This window comes from Miniopterus schreibersii (genome assembly GCF_964146895.1).
Source record: "Miniopterus schreibersii genome assembly, chromosome: 6".
NCBI lineage: Eukaryota > Metazoa > Chordata > Mammalia > Chiroptera > Miniopteridae > Miniopterus > Miniopterus schreibersii.
The window spans coordinates 41,039,412-41,063,700 of NC_138107.1; the positions used below are offsets into that span (position 1 = coordinate 41,039,412).

Consider the following 24,289-nt stretch of genomic DNA (forward strand, 5'->3'; position numbering starts at 1 on the left):
TTTTTGAAACACCCCATGATTCCACTGGTGTGCAGTTTCCTTCCCTGGAATGGGTCAAAAATCCTCACTCTGACTATAGGTTTTGTCCTGGGTGATCTTGGGCTGATCAGGTTAGGACAAGAGGCATAAAAATCTAGTCCAGGTTCATGTCAATAGAGTAGAAAGTCTCTGTGGGTAATGAAAATTTATAAGGGAAGGGGGGGGGTCAGCAGCATGATATGTTAATTGAATCAGAAATGCCACAAAAACGGCCTGACAGAATTTTACCCACCACTCAAATTGTGATCTCTGTGTGTGTATGTGTATGTAATTCTTTTCTGCACCAGAAGGAACCATATAGTTCCTTGAAGTGTAGTGGATTTCAGGACCTAGGATACAGAAAAATCAAGGTTGGCCTAGAAACTCTTGTTGCTAGAAATAAAATTTTAAAAAAGCTTCAGAAATCTTGTGCAGGCTTAAAGGAGCAGGCTTACAAGGGCCATATTCGGATTCTTGGAGCACCAAAAGGAGAATTACAGTAAATTGAGACTATAATGGTATCCAAAATGAAAAGAGATGAACTGTACAAAGTATTAGTTGTAAAACAAAATAATGTATGATAGAATATTTTAATTTTTAAAAGTAATTTCAAGTACACATGTGTTTTTTGTTTGTGTATGTATAAAAACACACAGAGCAGGGAACTGAATAATTCTACAAATGGGAACTGTACCAATTATAGGAAGAGGTGATTAACACCAGTGGGCAAATACACAACCAGGTAGAGGGAAGGTCCAACACTTCCAAAGTGAAATTAATCAAATGTCTGACTCTACAAAGTCAACTGTGGTCTCCTAGGAGCCTCTCCTAATATTAATGTGATACTAATATGGCATGCAAAATTTTCCAGTAACGTTACTAGACTAGATATATCGGTATGTATATCTAATGATAAGACAATAGTATGTGATATTAACCACTCAAACCTTTAAAGTCATTTGGGAAATGCCATTCTACAGAAGGTATAGCCTGCTGGGCATCTCAGGATTTTGTACCCCTGTTCCTTTGAGGGATGAGGTACCTTTATAGTATTTTTAACCATTCCACATATCTTGAAAGCCATTCATTTTTCCAATAAATTATTTCTAACATTGCTAATGCTAATTAATATCCTCTATAGAAGGTGGAGTTACAGAGGTATAAGTAAATGTCTGTTGACAAGTCTAATATTTTTTTTAAATGTTTTTATTGATTTTAGAGAGGGAGAGGGGGAGAGAGAGAGAAACATCGATGAGAGAGAAACATCAACATCCTGCATGCCCCCTGCTGAGAATCAACCAGCAACCAGGGCAGGTGCCCTGACCTGAATCGAATCAGCCACCTCTTGGTGTGCGGGTCCATGCTCAATCACAGCCACACCGACAAGGCACGTTTGAAGCCCTTTTGTTGTTCGACGATCATGTAGTTAGGATATCTGGCTAGGTAAATATAATCCATGCTGACGATAAGGGCACAGGCACAAGACTTCTGAACAATATGAAATATAAATTATGTTAAGTTTAAATAATCAGTAACAATGGAAGGGAATGGAAGTTACAACGTTGCCGAAAGTAGTTTCTGTTGTTTTATGAGTTGTGGGAGTTTCTACAGTAGCTTTGACCGGCATAAATCACTAAGTGTAACAGCAAATCCTTATTTGCTGTCAAATCACCTTGGTGAAGACTACAATTCCCAGAAGGCAACGCTCCTCTCCCTTGGCTCCACTTCCTCTGGAAGTTGTATTTTATCGAAGGACGCCTTCCAAATGAGTTTTATGCACTGTGAGCAAGGACTCAGCCGTATAGCCCTCTCCTGCGTCCGCGTCGTCTCAATTTCAGGAGAAGCTCGTCTTTCTGAGCCTCATCTTTGTGCCTGGTTGGCCCCGAAGCCGGCGGTCAGCGGGCCGGCAAGGCGCTCTAGGCCGAGCGTGCTCGTCTCTATGACCACAGGAGGCGGTCCCGGGCGTTTGGCCGGGCGGGCGCGGAGGGGCACGCGTCAGTTCCGCGAGGGGCGGTCTGGGGAAGATGGCAGCCGCGAGAGGTGAGGCTGGTGCCGCCGGGACTGGCGAGCCCGCGGGGGGCGGTGGGAGAAGAGCGTCAGTGCTCGTCCGCACCTGTCAGCGCCCCAGGGCCAGGCTGGGGCGCCGGGGGTCAGGAGTTTGTGTGGAGCCGCCGAACAGTCAGCCTTCCTCGGCGGCTACCTTGCCCGGGGCGGACTCCGCGCGGGACAGTTCGGCGGCTCCAGAACAAGCGGCCTCAACGAGCTGGTGGTGTCTGGGAACCAGATTCAGACAGGCCCGGGCTGCGGCCCACCCGGAGAGGGGCCGGGGCGCAGGTCCCGGCTGGACCCGTCCGGCCCAGCGGGAGGCAGGACCGCTCCCCGTCCGGCCAGGGTCCCCGCACCTGCGGTCTCAGCGGCGCCTCCCGCCGCCGAGATGCTCCGAGGCCGAGGGCGTGCTCCAGGTGCAGAGCTTAAGCGGCTGGTCCATGGGACTGGCAGTAAAAACATCATTGGGGCTTTAAAGCGGCACTGAAACCGTGACGAGATGCGGAAAGCAGTCCTTAACAGAGTTCCCCCCAAGGACAGTGTTGTGTGGTGAGAAGGAAGACTGATGTTTTGGGTGGGAGGTGAGGAGGTCCACCCCCTTCTCCGCAGGAATGGCACTTTAGAGTGCTGTTTAACTTTAGAGTGCTATTTAATGACTGACTGGCCTTTCCTGAGGGGGAGTGCGGTGAACTCCGCAGCTCGTTTGTTTTGCTGAGTAGGGTAAGTTAGGACCAGAGCTGAATTTCTGGACTGTAGAGCAGTGGCTAGGAGGGGTTGGGTGACACCCAGTTCTTTCTTCACCCTCCCCCCATAGTGCACTTGGCTTCACCTCTGAATAAATGTAAAACTAGTGTTTAAAGCATGGGTGCGAAATTAGTTTCCTGGTTGGGGAGTCTCATTTTTCATTTAAGCCCTGCCCAGGATTATTGCCTGTAGTTGCATATGCTTCTTTTATGCATTCTCCCATTTCAAGTACGTGCAGCCTTAAGAGCCTTTTTTTGTAACAACACAGGAAGTAAAGGGGAAAAACCAGAATTGTTTTGATAACTAACAGAATGGGAAGAGCAAGATTAATGAGTGAACTTGAAAGGAGTCCAAGTCATTACCTGAAATAGTTGTAACAATTTATCATTTTAGGCTACTGCCAATAATTATTTGTTGTGCCTTGATCGTATTATAGATATGTTATGCCATTTAGAAATATATAAACTTAACAAAATTGCAGTTGCCATAGCTTCCTGATATTCACAAAGGATTTATCTGGAACGCCCTGAATTTCCACGTTCTCAGGTGTTACAAATAATGCCCCCTCTGAAATATAGTAATATATAACAAAAAAAACAAAAGTTCAGACTGTAAACTTCTTTTGGGGAACATTTTCTACACAAACAGTGTGTGGGAGCTAATGGGAACTGTGAGAAATAGAAAACAATGCAGATGTGCTAATGTGCCATTGTGCCAACTCAACAGGAGTTGTGAGCTAGGTTTATAGTTCCTGGCCTTGGGCACAATGTGAATACTTAGCAGAATTTACAGTGAGTACAGTGAGTACATGAACTTTTTCTTTTACCTTGAAAAAATGGAAATTGCTAATAATTGATATTTCATACTGGAGCATTTGTGAATGGAGTGAAGAACTACTTTGACCCACTGTTAAACTGAAATTAGAGAAAATAATGCTTAAAAGCATTAATTATTTTTTAAAAGTTTGTTTTTTAAATGGTGTTCCATACCAAAGCCCTATTATGTTTTACAAGTGTCTAAACTTATTTGTTTGCTCTTCCACTTAGACCATTATTTTCAAGAATATAATATATATTCCTATATAATCACTATGCAAATAGTTATACTTCCAAAGTTGATGACAGTGATACCTATAGGTCACAATATACTTGTAGGCTATAAGTATTTGGTTTAGTGTTTAAACATTCACTATGTTGTTTCACGAACAGTTTTCAGTTTGGCAGTCGTAACCTCTCTTATTTATGAAAGTGTTGATAATCTCGGACATGGGTTGGCAATTACTTTCTGTAAAGGACTGGGTGTCATTACCGGTCAACTCTGCCGTTGCAAGGCAAAAAAATGGTCATAAACAATTTGGAAACTAATGAGCGTGGCTGTGTTCTAATAATGCTTTATTTTTGGACAACATTTGAATTTTATATAATTTTTATGTGTCACAAAAGGTTATTTTAAAAGTCCCCCACCCCCCAACTATTTAAAAATATAAAACTGTTCTGAACTTGCAGGCAGTATAACAATGAGAAATGAGATGTAGCTTGCTCACCCCTGAACTGGAAGATGGGAAGTGCTTTCTCCTTTACTGAGTAATTAAAGGTTATTGCTGTTTATTTTTGTGTAGGAAAGTTTTAGAACAAAGGAAGTGTTGTAGTGATCTTCACTTCCTTTCACATAACCATTGCTTTTTGGCTCCTTAGGTCTTTTGGAAAGAAAGTTTAGGCAGATATAAGCTCTATTTCTTCTGTTCTATCACATTACTTTTTAGTTAATACCTAATATAATTTAAAAAATTGTCTACAGTTTACAAATAATTCTTTTTTTAAAAAAATATATTTTTATTGATTTCAGAGAGAGGAAAGGAAAGGGAGAGAGAGAGAGAAACATCAATGATGAGTCATTGATCGGCTGCCTAGCCCGCAACCCGGGCATGTGCCCTGACTGGGAATCGAACCCCGATCGCCTGGATCCTAGGTTGATGCTCAACGGCTGAGCCACACCCGGCCGGGCTACAAATAATTCTTTAGTTACCACCAGGGAAATATTTATATTGAAGAACCTGTAACCTTGAAAGTTTCTGCCTTATACATGTAAAGATAATTTGCTTGAAACTCCTGTTTTATTTCCGTTTGAATTGTGGTTAGGCTCCCAAAGCAGTGAACAAAAGCATACTTGGTGCATATTGTAGTTACAGTAGCAGCCCAGAGTCACCCCTGTCCCTCTGATTCTTCACCTGCTTGTCAAAGTGTGGCCCACTGGCCAAATCCAGCCTTTCACTTGGTTTTGTACAGCCCATAAGCTAAGCCTGTTTTTTATAGGTGACATTTGCAGTTGATTTGATGGAGCACTGATTCTGAAAACCAATGAAGCAAAATGTTACCCCTTGAAATAATTCCATTGTTCTCAGTAGCAGACCTCTATTATGAAGCATTGTAGTCAGTTATTATATTTCACATTTGTCAAAAAATTTGTTTTCTCTCTTGTTTCTTAAGTACCTATATGATATTCTTGATTTTGCCTTGTAGGCTGAAAAGCCTAAAGTATTCAGTATTTGTGCTTTACAGAAAAATTTTGCTGACCCTTGTGTAACCTCGCCTGAAGATTTGAAAGGTTAAGGATGAGAGGTGGGAGGTTTGTAAGGAAAGCACAAAGAGTTTGAGCACTGGGTGATGGCAGTATCAGAGCAGCACTGGGAGTAAGGAAGTATGAGGGAGACCTGGTACCCCACCCAGTGCCTGGTGTTTTATTGAAGGTGTTGGACCCACCCTGGTGCCCGAGTGATGGCTCCTGCTCACGCATACTTGCAAGCAGTTCTTAAGTTGAGTGTTCTTAAATTGTACATATCCTGTATTTCAAGTTTTATAGGGCTTTGTTCTTAATACTCTTTTTTTGTTATGAAGTATTTTTCTGTATAATGTTATGAAGTGAGAGGCTATATGGTTTGTTTTTTATTATGATAAAGTTTTATGTTAAGCTCCACTTTTATCACTCAATTATTCCCTTTGTTTTTTTTTCTGCTGTCTTTAAATTTAGGATATACATTGCTATAATTGTTTTCATCTTGCTTTCACAAGTTTGAGTTACAAAGATGAGTACGTAATTTCTAACATCCCAAACTAGAATCAGTCTTGCAATTGAGGTATTCCCCGGAATAAAATCAGTGCCTAACCGGTTAATATTCAAAGTCAGCAGTGTTTTGTTTATGTATGTTTGTTTATGTTCATGTAGTTGGAAAGTATTGTTTTGAAATAAATTTTTAAATAGCATGGATTTAAAAAGTTATTTTGTGCTTGAAATTGGAAAGCATTTTGAGGTATAATGTTGATTAACTTTTATATTCATTAATATTGTCTAGTAAATAATATCTTTGTTAAACATATTTTCCAGAACATGTCAGTTTATTATTCAAGTTATACTGCTTGACAGTGATGACCCTGGTGGCTGCAGCTTATACCATAGCTTTAAGATACACAAGGACATCAGACAAAGAACTCTACTTTTCAACTACAGCCGTGTGTATCACAGAAGTTATAAAGTTATTGCTAAGTGTGGGAATTTTAGCTAAGTGAGTATACTTACTTTTTAGTGTGTTAATTTTTGCCTTTAAGGTATTTTCATTATTAGAAAAAATCAAGCTACATTTTTATATGTTTGATTGCTCTAGAGCAGTGTTGCTCAACTTGGGGCGATTTTGCTCCTCAGGGGATATTTTCGGTTGTCCCAACTTGGGGGGAATTGTACTGGCTTCTGGTGGGTAGACCAAGGATGCTTCTAAACATCCTATAATGCACAGGAGGGCCCACCACAACAAAGAATTATCCGGCCTCAAATAGGAGTAGTACCAAGAAGTTGAAGAACCCTGCTCTAAAGCAGGGGATAGCAAACTGGCCCATGAGCCGAATCCAGCAGCTGCCAGTTTTTGTTGCAGCAGGGGGGACTGTGTGACTCACAAAGCCTAAACTATTTTACAGAAAAAATGTGTTTACCTGTTTTAGAGGATTACAGTGATGATCATAGTTAACGTCTCTTGAGTGTTTTCTCTGTTAAGTGCTAGGCACTGTGCTGTGTGCTCTTCCTTATCTCATTTAATCTTTATATTTTTAGGTAAGTACTACAATTACCCCTATTTTACCTGTACAGCATCTGAGGTCCTCAGTATTATATGGTTGATGTGTGGCAGCACTGGGCTTTGAATCAGTGACATCGTGTTAGCTAAGGATTCAGTGTGAAAGATTAAGAGTAGGGGCTTTGGAGTGAGCCAGACCTAATTTTCATCCTAGCCTCACTGGGATTATGACTTTACTCACATTTCTTACCTCTCTAAGCTTTAGTTTCTTCACTTGTTAATTGGAGAAAAAAAATACAGCATTGTGAGAATTAAATAAAATTCCATAGGAAATTAGGGAAAGATTTATGATATGGGAACCCATCTGGATCATGTGGGCAGTTGAGACTTCATACAGGTTTCAAGATGTGAGTTGGTGAGAGTGGGGAACCAATGAGGAATAGCATGTGTCAGTTTAGGTAGAAAAAAAATTACATTTAAATTTCACTTAGTATTTATTAAGTGATTTCTATGTGACAGCTTTATAATAGGTGCTGAATATACAGGTATGAGTGAAACAGATATGGTTCCTGCTTGCTTCAAACTTAGGTTTAGTGGAGGAGACAGAAAATCAGTAAACACACATATGATTACTAATAATCATGTGGGGAAAAATACTGTAAACATGGCTTGGGAGTGGGGTGGGAGAAAAGAACAGAAAAATAACTTGAGACCAGAAAGTGGAAAGCTTTAATATATTTGAGTTTAAAATTTATCTTACAGGCAGAAATACTGTGGCAGCTTAACTTGTTGGGTTGCAGGTAATATAAAATCTTAGACCTTTCAGTTTCTTCCTTAAGATTCATTTGTATTGACATTTGGCTTTCATTAAGGGATTCTTCATTTTGGATAATGTCAGCTAAATGAGAGGCCCTATTGTACCTTTAAAAGGAAGCGTTCCAAAGGGAAAAGTCTCTGTGTTTAAAACTTCAGAACAGTTTCCCATAACAACCTAAAGTTAATAAATGAATAAAATCTTAAGGTTTAACTTCTTTTAAGACAATATAGGGTTGTTGGAAGGAGAGGGATAGGGGAACACATTTCTCTTTTATTTCTCAACTTCCATAGGGAGAAAAACATTTGACTCAGGGTTGAAACAGGACTGTCACCCATGAAATGAGCTACTTTAAATTGCAAATAGCAAATCATAGTTCAGTTGTTTTGTGACTGTTAAGAATTTTTAAATACCGCCCGGCCAGGCGTGGCTCAGCGGTTGAGTGTCGACTTAGGATCCAGGCGATCGGGGTTCGATTCTGGTCAGGGCACATGCCCGGTTGCAGGCTCGATCAGTGACTTCCATCATTGATGTTTCTGTCTCTCTCTATCCCTCTCCTTTCCCTCTCTGAAATCAATAAAGTTATATTTAAAAAAAAAAAAATTTTTTTTAAATACCAATGTGCAGTAAACACAATGAGGCCTTTGGTATATCTTAGTAGTTGGGCTAGTCTTCTGCCAGCCCACCTACATAGATTTTTTGGTTCTATTTTGATGTTTTTTGGTGTATAGTATTTTTTATTCTTCAGTTATTCAATGTGATGGGTATGGTCAGTTATAGTTTGTTTTGTGGAAACTCTTTTTGAAGTTATATCAAAATAAAAGCACAAAAATTTTAAATTTCCAAGTCAAATAATGATATTGAAATAACTGGAAAACCAATTACTGTACTACATCAACATCATCATCAATAAATAGTTGCTGTTTCTGTCACCAACATAATGTGGAGGCCCACAAAAGAGGCTATTTTGTGAACATTTACCTGCAAAGTACACAAAGACCAGGGATAATCAGGGAAAATGAAAGAATTATGATATACAGGGTTTTGGTGGTTGGCATTTCACATTGTGTGCCTAATGAGAAGAAAAATCATTCAAAACATTTTAAACATAAGGAGTTTCTAAGTAGAAAAAACACTGGAAAAAATATATAAAACATGAAGAAGTGAAATACATTTGAAATTACTGGATTTTAAAGTGACTGATTTTTATGGAGAAATATGTTGGCAAATTATGCACTAATTCAAAAACACTGGTAGAAACGGAATACCTGCTCTTCGTAACAAAAAATATTTTATTTCTTAGAACAAAAAGAGTCTACTTTTAAGAGGGCATTTGTGAAAATATTAATTTCTTGGAATGATAAAAGAGTGAGAGATAAAGGAGAATTATTTCAACCTATGAGGTCACAGGATGGTAGCTACAAAATGAAATGGAAGAACATTGTGATTGCTTCTTCAACTGCTTCAGCAATATGTGATGAGACAATCGATTTAATGAAATTAAAGCATAGCTGCCAGCTTGGGAAAGATACCCAGTGAAAGTATTGAAAGTTGATTTTAGATCTTGGGAGGACAGTTAGTTGGCTTATAATAATTCACATGAAGCAGGCTGGAATAGGGGAAAGACGAGTAAAATACATGGCTAGACTATGGTTGGGCCACTAATGAACTGAACAGTTAAGAGTTGCAGCAAAGTAAAAGATTTTCCAGATATTCTCCATGCTGTCATTTCTTTGTACGCATATTAAAATGGTAATTACAAAATAAGTGGATCAAAGGCAGGAAGGATATTATAGTTTGCCAAAAAACACATGTTGGATGTCAGTGCTTTGTTTGCTGTGATGGAGAAACTTCTAAATATCAGAAAATATTTGTTACTTGAAACATTTTTTGAGTTGATTTATTATAACAGATCAACAAAACTAACCAAAATTGATTTCATAATTTTGAATTTATACTTGTCTGAAAATTCTTTACCACATAGTGTTAAACTAATTGTTTTCATAAAGCTAAAAGCATGAGATTAAACTTTTTTAATCTTTGTTTTCACAGTAGGAGTAATACTTTTATCATCTGAGAGAAAGGATAATAGTTTCAGGATATTGTGGGAGAATGAAAGAATTATATTAGAAATAAAAAAAGGTTTAGAACTTACAAAACCTCTTTAGAGAAGGAAAAATAAGAAAAAATTTTTGATGATTAAAATAATGCATCTTCCCCATATTCCCAGGAAAATAAAGTTAATGTAAAAATTAGATAATATATTACTAAATTTTGATTTCAAATTTTTAAAGAATGACAGAAAAAGGGATATAAACTGGAACTTTTAAATGGAAAAAACTATTGAAGGAAGTAAATTATTTTTCCCTCCTTCCCACTGTACCCAGTGGTAAAATACAACTTTATAGAGTTAACACACATATTTTTTCAGAACTTTAACTTTATCTGAAGTATGCAGAGCTTAACTTCATTGTAGACCAACCTGTTAGGCTGCTTATTTAGTATGGTCTCCATAGTAATATGTTTAGTCTTGGCTAATTATTAAAGTAAGTACATGTCATTTTATACTATGGGGAGATGGGGGCAGAGACTCAGGAAATGTCTTGAAAATCATAGTGTCTTATTTATAATTAAGGTTCACTTACAGAGAAGCATATGTCACTGCTACATCCAAATCATGTGTTTCACTCCCTCCAAACATTTTAAGCATATAGTAATATGTATTGTTTTTTGTTTTTTGTTTTTTTTTAATATATCTTTATTGATTTCAGAGAGAGGAAAGGAGAGGGAGAAAGAGAGACAGAAACATCAATGATAAGAGTCATTGATCGAGCCCGCAACCCGGACATGTGCCCTGGCCGGGAATCAAACCCCGATCTCCTAGATCCTAGGTTGATGCTCAACCGCTGAGCTACGCCTGGCTGGGCTGTATTGTTAAAAAGATGTAATGGGATAGTCAGTTTTATTCATTTATTCATTCATTTATCAGGCCTCAGTTATGTGTTCAACACTGTTCCAGATGTAAGAAGTATAGTTGAAAATTAAAAAGGCATAGTTCCATACTCATGGAACTTATAATCTAGGGGAGAACTAGGTACTTAAGGAGATAATAAATTGGTGGTGTTAAGGATGAGTAGTGGATGCTGTAGCTATAATAGCTGAGTAAGTTCCATACTCATGGAACTTATAATCTAGGGGAGAACTAGGTACTTAAGGAGATAATAAATTGGTGGTGTTAAGGATGAGTAGTGGATGCTGTAGCTATAATAGAGGGCCTCCATTTGGATTGGAGGCTTTCTCTCTGAGGATATTTAAACCTAGATGTGAAGATTGGGTAGAAGATAGGTAAGAAAGGGGCAGAGAGAAGACAAAGAACAGTGTTTGAAGTCCCTGAGTTTTAAAGAACAGCACATTAGTGTGTTTAGAGAGTTGTGAGAAGGGTGGTGAAGGAGAGGTCAGCAGGATATCAAGAGCAGTCCTGTGGGCCTGTGAAGGATTTTGGATTTTATCTCAAGTGCACTAGGAAATCATTGAATGGTTTAAATCAGGGACTAACTAACATGGTGGCCCATTTCACTTTAAGAGCCACTTTAACCCTTTGCGAGAATTGGATCAGAAGGGTGCAGGAGTTAGGAGTTAGGAAGCTTATTAGAGGCCAGAGATGATGAAGAGAAGCTAATGGATTTATGTTCTGGAAGGAGAACGTAAAGGACATGGGTGATGGGTTTGGGTACACAGTTGATTCTTATTTGCAACTGTTAACACTCTAAAGTCACCATGGATGCTGTTGTTCCTAGGGAAATACCTGGTTAAGTTCCAGTGAACCTCCAGTAACATTTTTGCCAACTGATCAATTTAACCTTGTTTTATGTGTGTTTCTGTTTAAAGTCACCTTATTTAATATATATTATTGATTCATTAACATTGAACTCACAGCCAACAACATTAGAACTCATGCCTGAACAAAGCTTATCTAATGTGTAATTTTTTCATAAGGCATATTACAGCCTTCGTGCATGCACCACACAGCACTTTCTAGCGCTACTCTTGGGGGCCACTTTTAAACAGCAAAATCACACACAAAAACACAAAAATGTAAAAAATTTGGCAGTAAATACTGTGTTTACAGTATGAGGACTGAAATAAGTTAGAGTGTTGCCTTTTTTTGACATTAGCTGGAAATGTGAGCATCAGGCAACTCAAAGCTTTTGCAACTCTGCATTTCCATCGATGACTCTGAAAGTGCTGCGAGGATTGATTTTTGGGATCACAAATACATTTTAGCAAATTGGCAGATTCTCACATACAGAATCTATGACTAATGAGAATCAACTACAGGAGATTAGGGTAAGAGAAATGTCAAGAACCACATCTACTTATATAGAAGAGTAGGTAGGTAGAGGTTTTGTGTGTGTGTGAGAGAGAGAGAGAGAGAGCTATCAAGAGGGGAAGAAAAGCAGCTTTTAGGGAAGGAGATATCAACAATTTAATTTGGGGTAGGTATAATATAAAGTTTTAATGTCTCAGACATCCTAGTGAGCATGGAGAAGAAAGAATTGGCACACAGAAGAGAGGCCTGGGTTGGAGAAATAAATATGGGAGTCCTTATCACATGAAAGTATTTAATCTCGAGATTTGAAAAGATTGTTAAGAGCCATCTCATAAAAGTACTCTCATTTTCAATGTCCTTTGACTTCATATACATGAAAGATTATTGTTTTCTGGACAATATAACCAGAAACTATAGAACTAACATAAAGAGGACACACAATAATAGTTGCAGTATGTTTAGACAAATAAAGTCAGCTTGTTTAAGAAGTAATAGTCTGAGGCAGTGTGCAGTAACTGTAAGAGTTAATTTAAGCAGTTCCCAATTAGGCAAATTAGAATCTTCAGGTCCCAAGAATTTAAGCAGAGGCAGTTGTAGCTCCAGGGATCCTGGTGAAGTTTTGGAGATCTAGTTTCTCATCTCTGTGTGAGAACTTTGAGCCTGGAAAAGGGCTAATTAGCGTAACCTTTGGCTAGTGAGTTTGACCTAACCCAAAGTGACAGTGCTGTTCCAAACCCATGTCAGGGTTGGAGGCGGTACGGGGTTTCTATATCTAGGGAATCCTATTTGGACAGAACTCACAATGGCAACCTAGGTCAAATGGCTGAGACCTATTCTCTTTGGTTCTTTGTCTCTCTTCCACTTCCCTGGGGTAGGAGTAGCAGGATTGCATCCCTGAAGCATGAGTATCCTGACGTTCACATTATCAGACTGTAAGACCTTGTAGGCTGACTGGTATAGCTGGCTTGCCAAAACACTGCAGGATGATAGCTTAATTTTAATAGCAAATCTTTTCTTTGCCCTACTTATAATATTTTTAAAAGAACTAATTAAAAAATTACAAACAGAATTGACTTGAAAGTCTTTTCCCTGATGTGTTTAGGATTTTTAGCTTCTTAGAAGAGATAGAGACTTGCTTCAGTGAGGAGTGCCTGATCTATATTTTGGGGCAACAAAGATCACAGACTTCATTTATATTTCTTCAGAGAAAAGTAAAATCACCTCTTTCAGGTATGGTGAAAGAACAGAAGGCAGAGAAATGCATACCTTGGTGAGATCTCCAAGAAAACTGGGCGATAATTATGAGGAAAATGCTTAAAATATATCATTGCTATAAGTAATAATGTTATAAGTTAAAATTGCCTTAGAAAAACCAGAGAATATTATTTTTTGGGGGGCTATTATGAAAAACAAGGTATTGAAAACCTAATGAGCAGATATCTAACTTCTTTTTTTTTAGAAAGCAAGTAACTACACTCTAGGATACCCACTGTTAATCACTGTCAAAACGTGTTATGTAAAATGCCAAACATCTTTTAAGATCGCAGCAACTAAATTTGCTGCCTTCAGACATTCAGGACTGTTGCTATTGAGAATGGCAGGCTGCCAGAGTGATGGTGTTAAGGAAATGTTCTTCCCCGTCTCCCCTTAAAAACAGGTGAGGGAAACATACAGGTAAATACAGCTAATTTTCATTTCTTTGTCGTACCTCTATTTTAGGCTGAGGGAAGTTGTAATTTGCCAAAGATACCTAGAAAGTGAATGCAATGATAGGAATAGGAGACAAGTTCTCTGATCTCTAATGAAATGATTAAGCAGGTTTTTGATTAACTAGGGCAAAGATTAAACACTTAGTAGAACTGTTAGATATCTCAATAATTTTCAGTAATTTTGTTTTTTCTCCTATTTTAAGTTTTTATTCCCAGATGTTAACATTTTACCATGTATGTTTTATATTCTCTGTATGCATTTGTAAGTGTGTGTATAATTTTTTCTGAACTGTTTTACACAACATGCCCATTTGTCCCTAAATTCTTTAGGGCATATTTCCTAAAAACAGGACATTCTTACATAATCACAAAATGTCAAAATCAAGACTTCAGTATTGATACAATACTATTTAATTCACAAACCTTAGATAATTTTGCCAGTTGCCCACTAATGTCCTTTAATAGTAAAATAATCACACTTTACCTCTAGCTGTCATATCTGTAGCTTCCTTTAATCTAGAACAGTTCCTCCATCCTTTTTTCATGTCAAGATGATCAAGACTTCTCTTGTACTTTCCCTGCCCCAACTCTGAAATCATACATTTCTCCAGAAGCCTTGAAGCTTTGTTCATTTTCCCCCCCCAAAATGGTATTTAGAAACCAGAATCTAGATACTAGGTGTGCTCATTGCTACTGGGGTATCACTGCTGCTTTCAGCAGACAGAGCTAGGAAATATATGTGCACACATACCCACCTATCTCTGTGTATATGTCTGTGTGTGTGTGTGTGTATCTGTGTGTATAACTATAGTTACATATTGTTTGATACCTGTAATTCTGATGCAACACTGCAGAATTGATTTTTAACCTTCCCCTTTTTCATATTCGTTCCCTTCTTCAATGGTGATGAGTCTAGCTCCCATTATCCTCAAGATACTTACTTATTTGCTCAACCCTATAATACATAAGTAGATTTAGAATTTCTAACATGCAGCTGTGAAAAACCTAGTAACAAGTTCAGCATTTGTATATAGTTCTTTTTGCCTTTAGTTTTAGAGCATATAGTAAAAAGACTGGAATACTTGAGTTATTCATTTTTTGCTTCAATGAATTTTGTAATTAAAAAAACTGATGTTTTTTTTGAATTTCTTTTAGTAATTAATTTTGGGTTTCCCCATGCTTGTTGATTTTACTTATAATTTCCAGTAATTTTTGGAGTGGATAATTATACTTATTTCAATGAGAAGTTCAGTTAGAACTGCAAGAAAATAAGGGAGTGTGGGGAAGAATGAATGGATGGCTACTTTGATAAATAAGGTTTAAGGTATATGTGGTCTAACTGGTGAGTTTTAGTTATATGCACTGTGTGTATATATACGCAGTATACATTATGCTCCAGTTTATTTTTTCACTTAATGTTTTATCTTAGAGATTGTTCCATGTCAGTACACAGAAATCTGTCTCATTCTTTTTGAGAGCCGCATGATGTTCCATTATATGGATGTATCATATATATGAGTCTCTGTTGATGGGTATTGGGGTCATTTTGTCTTCTGTGACTACAAAATGAAATCATTATTTTCTTACATACACTATTGTGCACGTGTAGGATTACATCAGATCACTTTTAAATTGAGACGGGAACCATTAAATCCTGTTATGGTGAGGGGGCAGATTAGTAGTTTGCTGTAAAAGCTCTTATGTGATTAGTTAATTTTTAAAAATCTTTGAATTATAAGTTACCAATTTCTAAGTTGTAATCTCATTGAAACAGTACATAAAACAGTACAACATCTGAAATAAAACTACTACAATTCACAGGAAAATTACTGGTTATTTGTATGTTTTACTAACCCCTGTCATAGCTATTAAAACTGACAGTTTTGCTTGAGTCATTTGTGGTATGAGAGAAGGAAATGAAAACACTTTCACATTGTCTTAGAACAAAGTCAGCTTTTTATTGTTTGCTATTCACCAGTTTATAAAGACTAAACCTTGCAGGATGTATAAATGTATATATACTTTGGGTGTGTTTAGTAATAAACCAAGTGTATCTTTGAGTCACTATCCATATAAGGCTGGAGAAAATTTTTACTATTTCAAGTATTACCTAGAATAATTAATGCAGCTATTAAATACTTATGTTGTAGGTTATCCAGCCCTATTTGATTTCTCCTGCTGAGTTTACATTTTGACTGACTCTTTGTACCCATGCTATAGTGGGTGTAGGGACAGGAGGAGAAAGTAAAAGTCATGTGCCTCATATAAGTACTTTTGTCCTCAAATGACCTCATCATTGGTTTTTATCCCTAGCCCCCAAAGTCTTTTATGTGAGTTAATTATACTTAACTTTGCAGATGATACAAATTTGTTAACAAGATTTAAACTTCTTAAGCTCATGAGTTTAACTTCTGCTGTGTTCCATTTTGCACAGTGCCTTGGTAACCTAGCCAAGGATTTTATGCCTCCTAGTAGTTCTCGTCAGATCAGGAGCTGGAAGAATGAGGCCTACTTTTGACCAAACATAGGTCAGAAAGGATTGGTTTCAGCCGTTTGATAGGAAATTTAGGGGGGGAGGCGGCCTCGGAATCTCTGCAATCAACATGGAGCTTCAGAATTTCTTCAGGTAACCAAAGGCTGCACATAGATTCTGTTTTAGTGATAAAAATCATACAAATTGTTCAAGTAGGAAATTTAATGGGAAATACTACATCTATGAAAATTAGTATATGCTTTTTGATTATACATGCTCTTTCTCTTACCTAGCAATGTCATTTATAGAATTAAATTTAATAAATTTGTTTTTAACAAAAGGTACTCATTAAAGTACTTGGGATTTGCTTTCTAAGAAAATATCAGCACGAAAATAGAAGGAAAAAAATGGCCTTTGGTTTTTGTTACTTTTTATAGTATACTCAGGCTGTAGTATATTTAGAATTGATCATTTCTTTTTTTTCTACTTAATAGTAAAAGGATTGATGATCACTAGTGTTTTCTGGAAGATGTATTGCTGTTACTTTTTTTTTTTTTTTTTAACTATAGTGAGTAAAGCTAAATATAAACTTTCAGAGCTGTATTAATACATATGTTAAATTAAGCAGGATTTAACCTGATTAATACTGAAATCATTTATCTTTAAAACTTTCTGTGTACTAATTCCCACATATTCTTTCTTATCCTCCTAAATTTCCTTAATCTACTTTCTGATCTTTTTTCTCTTATTCCTGACCTTGTGTTTTTCTGTTATTCCTGAGCTTGTGTTTTCTTTTACAAGTTCTTTTAGCATCCTCTGATATTTTTTGTAACTTATTTCAAAATACCTTATTTATTTATAATTATATAATATTGATATAATTCTAAGGTACTACAGTGAAACTTGAGTTTTCCAGTAGTTAGCATTCTGGTATAGCTTGGCTTCTTTAACATCCACATTAGCAAAGGAACCAGAAAAAGATACTGCAGCTTTCCCAGCAGTGAAGAAGTAGTAGCTCCTAAGCACTGAACAGAAAAGGGTACAGTCAGAAGAGCCAAAGACCTGAATGTTAATCCAACACACTATTCTCTACTGGTTTGTCAGACATAGGGAAAGGAGTACTCAGATTGGCTGGTGATGTCTCATAGGCCCTTCTTTTTATGTGAAAGCTGGAAAGTGTGGAAGAGATAAGGAGAAAAGTGACAGGGAGAAAAGGGACTACAGCAGCCTTTATTATTGGTGCAGATATGGTTATTAGAAAAAGCAGTGAGATCCTTAAGTAGCCATATTCCTATAGGACAAAGGGTACCAGTGATTAAAAAAGAAAATCAACTGTATTCTCTCATTAGCCAAAAATTAATTTGATACTGTTGAAGGCTGAGTATCTCTAATGGGTGAATACAAATAGCATTGCCCATAGCAGTAGATTAGGGAAAGGACAAATAGCTGGTATACTAGAGTTTGGGGAATCTTATGTGGGAGATCAGTGGACATGGAAGGAGGTAGAATGTGGAAATGGGTACAAATGAATACCTCTCAAGCTCCCTGGGGCATTAAAAGTAAAGTACAGTGAAAGCAGTGTCCTGTACTTCACAAAATCTTTAAGATTTTAATCTTTCCTCTCATATAGTTGCTTACTAGTGAGAATTATGACATTAAGGAAAATGGTCAGTTATGTTTTCTAATACATCACCTTGCTAAGATAGTTGGATCTCTCTGATTATTTTAATCTCTTTTTTCTCTTTAATTTTTTTCTTCAATTTTATACTTGAGGGAAAACGTTCTTTGAAAAATTCTTTATACTCTTTAAGACATTGAGAAAGCAAATAGGACACCTTAGATTTGCATTAAAAGTAATTAGAAAAAGAATGTCAAATGTTTAAAGGGCCCATCTTCAGATACCTGGAAACCCCTACTACGTAAAATTTCTCAGTAGAGTGATCTTTCTGGTATTCTTTGCCTCTTCTGGATAGAGTTTGTAGTCTCCCACCAAGCTGTTTGTGTTACTTTTCAGCATATAGACTTACCATTGGAGCTGGCTGAATTTGGCAACAGAGCAAGATCTGTAACTGAGAAGGATATTTTTTGTTTCCATGGCCCAGGCCAAATTTCCTGTCTTTCTAAAACATTTTCTTGGGGGCTGGAGTGTTGTAGACTGGATAGGTATAGGTAGTCAGTTTAACATTATGGACCACCGTTAGAACATTGGTGATTATTTTTGTAGGAAAAAATTCAATTAATGACCATCGATTCTAATATGTTAACTGAAAATGTAGAGGCTCATTGTGACTATCCTAAACTTTCAGTTGAAACAGGTCAACAAAGTATTATGGTCTTCTTAAGGATATTGTGAATTGCAGTTAGGATCCTTTTGATAAAGTACTTTTTTTTGGTGTTGATGCTTATGATTTACAATGGGGGAAATAAGCCAGATTATCTAGTTCCTCCTGAGGAAAAATAAGAATAGTTAAGGGCATGCATAATCAATATGCAGTCAAGTAGTAAACTTTTAATATACATTATAGTTTTTGTTGGTATTAGTAAATTTCTCACAAAACTATAGGTATGTACTTGAGTTTTATGAGAATATGCTTAGATTTATTGTCTAATACACTTTATAAGCACCGAGCAAATTTGCAAATGATATTGACCTGAATCCATCAATTCCTATCCCAAGTAACTTCCATAGCTACCAAAGCCTTTTTCTTTTGTTTACTATTAAATTTGTTTATACATTTTTAAAAAAACCTTTAAAAATGGATATGCAGCCTGAGTAAAAAATAATCAGGGTGAACTTGATGTAATTACAGTTAAAGTGTCAGGGGTTAAGTTTTTATAGGTAATAATCAGTATTTCTGGTTCCCTGTTGTTTCATTATTTAATATACTCAAAAACTCCTGGAACTTTGACCACAGGTTGACGATGGTAAATCTGATTGTTTTCATATTTTCCCAAGTAGGACTTATAGTTGTTTTTCTTTTATGCATTTGTTGGTGTATTCCTTTTAATCTAAAATTAGTTGAAAATTATAAAACAAAGTAAGTTTGCTAAATTACATCAATGGACTTGATATAGCTACACTATGACTGAAGAATTCTTATCAAAAGGATGTTCTTTAATTTTCCTCAACTCCTTCTCATTTCTCCCTTTTGTTTTCAAAGAGAAACTGGTAGTCTGGGCAGATTCAAGACATCTTTAAGAGACAATGTCTTGGGGAGCCCCAAAGAACTGCTGAAGTTAAGTGTGCCATCGTTAGTGTATGCTATTCAGAACAATATGGCTTTCCTAGCTCTTAGCAACCTGGATGCAGCAGTGTACCAGGTAAGTGAAATAAATGATAATGAAGAGCAGAATCTTAAAAAATGTTTTTATGGTGAAATTATTTTTACTAACCCTTTATCACATTATCAAATGTGTTTCTCGATAATTCTGTTAATGATATCAGAAATAGTTGTGTCAGAGACTAATGTTAACTAAGTTCATTAATTCTTTTGTTTCTAGGTGACCTACCAATTGAAGATTCCCTGTACTGCTTTATGTACCGTTTTAATGTTAAACCGGACACTCAGCAAATTACAGTGGATTTCAGTTTTTATGCTGTGTGGTGGAGTCACACTTGTACAGTGGAAACCAGCCCAAGCTACTAAAGTCATGGTAAGAAACAAAATGTTTACCATAACTGAAATAGGAAACTGCGTATGTCTTACACATTTCGGTCACATTGCTTAATGTAGCACGATTATATTTCTTTGATTGAAAATAATCTTTGCCCTATAGATAGGCTTTTTTAATCCCCTTAGGATATATTATTATTAAGGATAATGTAACTTAAATTGGCTTCCTTTCTTTTTAGAGGGGAATATGCATAAAGTGTTAGCGATGGAAGGTACCATAAACTTAATGTTATCTACCCCCTTCATTTTATGGATGAAGAAATTGAAGTCTAAAGAGGTGAAGTAACTTGTCCAAAGTTACAGTTAATGGCTAACCTGTGACTAAAATTGTTGACAACTATACAACATGCGTATGTTCAGAACTTCTAGGCTTCTTTTAGACATTTTCTTAGAAACTTTGGGCAAGGTTTATCCATCTAATTTTCATCTCTCAGCATCCCCCACTTCAAGTATTTTATCCTTTTGTTTTTTAATCCTCACCCAAGGATATGTTTATTGATTTTAGAGAGAGAGGAAGGGACAGAGAGTAACATCGATCGGTTGCCTCCCGTACGCTCTGGACTGGGGATTGAACCCACAGGCTTTTTGGTGTATGGGACGATGTTCCAACCAACTGAGCCATCTAGCCGGCGCAGGTTTTAATCCTTTTGCACATACTCCCATTGTCAGTGATAGGGATTACAGGGGAGTAGTGTTTTTACAGATAATTGATAACTAAAATAGGACAAAAAGTGTACTTATATAACTATTAGCTTGCTAAGAGTTAAATGTTAAGGTACATGCCTGAATTTTAAAATGTTACCTGCTTTAATCAGTTATTTCCCTAGAGAGGAGAAGGAAGTGGAACGCCAGTGAATGACTTTCTGAAATTCATTAGTTTCCTTCTACAATTGAAGACACTCTTCAACTTTTAGTAAATGAAAGCTCTCTTAGGACTATAGGGCAGCTGGGGATGTAAGGAGAGCTTGTTAAAACAGGAAGTCATTTCCTTTTTACGTAGTTCCTTTCTAGCTTGGTGGAGATTTTCCCCCCCAGAAAATGAATTTTAGATGAATATTTATTGTGTCAACATGTTTAAACATGCTCATATTCTTGGTGACATTTCATAACACTGATCAACTATGCACTGCACATTTAACAGGCTGTAGACCTGCAGAGAAATAATTTGTTGGAAAGTAAGGCCAATATGTAATTAAAAGTTAAATGTGAACTTTAAGTAACATCTCACACCATTAGAAAAGATGTTAGGTCCACCTCACATAGGTAATGTACGTGAAAAGTTTAGTAAACTAAAGCAGAGTCTAGGGCAATTTATCCTACTTTTGGATCCCTCTAGAGCAGCAATTTTCAACTGCTGTGTAGCAAGAATTTTTAAAACATGCAACACCTGACTCTTTAGTCAGGGGCACTGACCTCTTTTCCCTTAGACTGTCAAATAAAAAAAAAGACAGCCAACACAACAGTAGCAGTCAGTATGAATGAATCAAAATATTTTTTTGTCAGATGTGCAAAATATATATATTTTTTGATGTGCCACAGAATTTTAGTAATTAACTTATGTGTGCATGAGATGAAAAAGGTTGAAAATGACTGTTCTAAAAAGTTCTTTTATACTTTAAACAGAGTACAACTTCCTGTAACTGCCTCTCATTGTTCTTTGTTCTTGTCAGAATAACTCACATTCCTACTAACTCCCGTATATGCTCTGAATGTTTGAGGAGAGTGTCTCATACTTACTTTCCAGGTCTTTTCTTCCTAATTGAGACAACCTTGTGGTTTTCTATAACATAGTTTCTAGACTTTCCTATCCTGGCCTCTTGCCCTAGTACTTCCCTGTATTTCTCTTCTAGATGCATTCATCTGTTGTTCTCAGTACATCCTAAAACTTCACACTATCTTAGATGTTGACTGAGCAGTGTGAAGTATTACTTGGTAATTACCTGCTATGTTGTAAGTACTAAAGACTTGTTAAATCAGCATAAGATTATACAGTATTTGTATTTTTTGTGGTGGATATCCGCTCTATAATTGATTATACACAACCATATGTAGCTATTTCACAAATACAGTTTATCTCAAATGTGTCTTGTGCAGTGGGCTTCTTCCAAACCAAAATGCAGGATGTTTGTGTTTATTTAACTTATCTGAGCTTTGGGTCATTGTTCAGGCCTCTGAGGTCTTTCCAGTCCTTATCTATTATTAGTTTTTTGAGTATTATGCTTTCTACAGATTTGACAAATACACCTTCTGGGTCATCACTTTAACTTTTAGACAGGACCAGAATTCTGTGGCTATACCATTAGACCTCCCTTTAGCTTGACTTTTTCTTGTTTAAGAAATGTTTATTCTCTCTGTTTTATGGGTCAGGAATTTGAGGGTGCCTTAGCTAGGTAGTTCTGGCTTATCTCTCTCTTTTTTAAATCCTCACTCTAGGATATGTTTATTGATTTTAGAGAGAGAGAAAGAGAAAGATAGATGTGAGAGAGAAACATCAATCTGTTGCCCCCCTTAGCACCCCGGCTAGGGGTGGAAACCACCACCTTTTTGGTGTACGGGATGATGCTCCAACCGAATCACCTGGCCTGGCTGGCTTGGGACCTCTTAAAGGCAGCTGTCAAGATATTGGGTAGGGCTGCAGTTAACTGAATGCTTGACTGGGCTTAGAGGATGTTTCTAGGGTGGCTCATTCATATGGTACTGGCTTTTGGTGTAGCTTGATTTTGCTGTATGAACATTCACTCAACTATGAATAGAATTTTACTGTTATCTTCACTAAATTTCTGTCTTAGTCAGAAAAATATTATGCAAATCTATCATATTTCTTGCTAAACATTATCTTTATGGAATTCCTCTCATCATTTGTACTAGGAATCCTTTCAGTAAGGAAATTTGGTATGTCTCACTCTTAGGGAAGCCATACTGTTTTCCAGTGATGACCATTAAACTTTTTAAGTTCTTTAAGTCATTGTTGTAGCATTTTGCTAGTAATCAATATTAATAGTAACAGCTGCAATCAGTTATATTGCACCAACTACCAGTAATGTTCTAAGTGCTTTACATATATTAACTCACTTATGCCTACAACCATATGAAGCTGGTATTTTTATTTCCATTTTAAATGAGGAAACTGATAGGAAAAGGTGGTTAATCATGTGTCCAGTCACATTGCTCAAATCCAGGCAGCGTGGCTCCAGAGCCTGTGCTCTTGGTAACTGTACTGGCTGCTTATAGGTCTCAAGCAGCCATCTATAATTTCTGTAGCTTTTCTTTCCCTCTGCCTTTGGAAAAATAGGACAGTATTTGCCCAAGTAAAATTTTCTGTCATGGCTTCCATTCTCCATTATTTCTTAAAGTCATAGTTATCAGTATCTTGATTTGCTACTGTGTTGGACAAGACTCTTTAGAACTTTTTTAGCTAGGTATTCTCATAACAGCAAACCAAATGTCTTGGACTTCAGTTTCCTTTTAAATATGTTTATTACTTGTTATTTACAGAGAAAATGGAAAATAGACTTGTGTAGCTGTTTTCTTGCGATCTAACAGTAGATTATCTAGCTCAAGAAACACACTCTTTTCTTCCTGAACTAAACATTTTTAAAAGCTTTCTTTAATGTTTTAAAGTATTTTTGCAAGTCTCTGCTTATTCTGAGTTTTCAATTTCTTGATACTCCTGGTTAGATTCCTCTTGGTTATGTGTACTGCAGTTCTTTTGTATGTTCCTGTAAAATCAGAATTCGTTGAAGATGCTTTTAATTAGTAACATTGATTTCTTTATGTATTCTTTTACACTTCATCAGAATCTCATTCTTTGGAACCTCTTAAACCATTTCCCTCTTAGTTATGGAATGCTAACTTGAAATTTTACTGAATTTTGATTTAAGATTGGAGAGTATGTCTCTTAATTGTGCTGTTTGGCTATCACTCATGCTAAAATGACATGATGGCTGTTCTTTGAAGTTTCTATCACTTCCACTTCATCACCCAGAAGTTTCTTATTAGTCAGAATTAAATCCAGAGGAGCTGTGTCTATCACTGTTTTTCCTAACTGTAGAGAGATTGAACTGGCAGAAAAGCCAAGAATTTATCACATACTGTTTTTAGTAGCTTGACCTTCCTAGCAGTTTTTGGAATAGGTGAAATCTCACACCATTTTTTCTCATATCTATGCCAATCTTGTAGTTTGTATTAGGAAAGCATTCATGTTTATCAATTGTCGTCTATAACAATGGTTCTCAAACTTTAGTGTACATCAGAGTCAAATGGAAGGTTAAACAGATTGTGGGCCTCATCCCCATAGTTTGATTCAGTAGGTCTGGGCTGGGGCCTGTCAGTGTTCATTTCTAACAAGTTCCCAGGTGATGATGTTGCTCTTGGTCCAGGGACCATACTTTGAGATCCAGTAGTCCATAGTATCTTCTATT

General features: G+C 36.8%; 1 protein-coding gene across 4 annotated transcripts in view; it reads left to right on the top strand.

Annotated features, from left to right (window-relative positions):
- The first annotated feature begins 1,780 nt into the window (after window positions 1-1,780).
- The window catches only part of SLC35A1 (solute carrier family 35 member A1), a 29,002-nt gene continuing 6,493 nt past the window's right edge, over window positions 1,781-24,289 (top strand). Inside the window, exons 1-6 of one of the 4 annotated variants that reach the window (XM_081140944.1) lie at window positions 2,016-2,058; window positions 6,190-6,367; window positions 13,472-13,669; window positions 16,156-16,347; window positions 19,356-19,515; window positions 19,696-19,848. In XM_081140944.1, the coding sequence (XP_080997070.1) occupies window positions 16,325-16,347; window positions 19,356-19,515; window positions 19,696-19,848 (336 nt within the window). In that variant the 5' untranslated portion in view covers window positions 2,016-2,058; window positions 6,190-6,367; window positions 13,472-13,669; window positions 16,156-16,324. Of the gene's footprint in view, window positions 2,059-6,189; window positions 6,368-13,471; window positions 13,670-15,194; window positions 16,348-19,355; window positions 19,516-19,695; window positions 19,849-24,289 lie in introns of those variants that run through there. The other 3 variants (XM_081140943.1, XM_081140942.1, XM_081140945.1) reach the window with 3 other exon arrangements.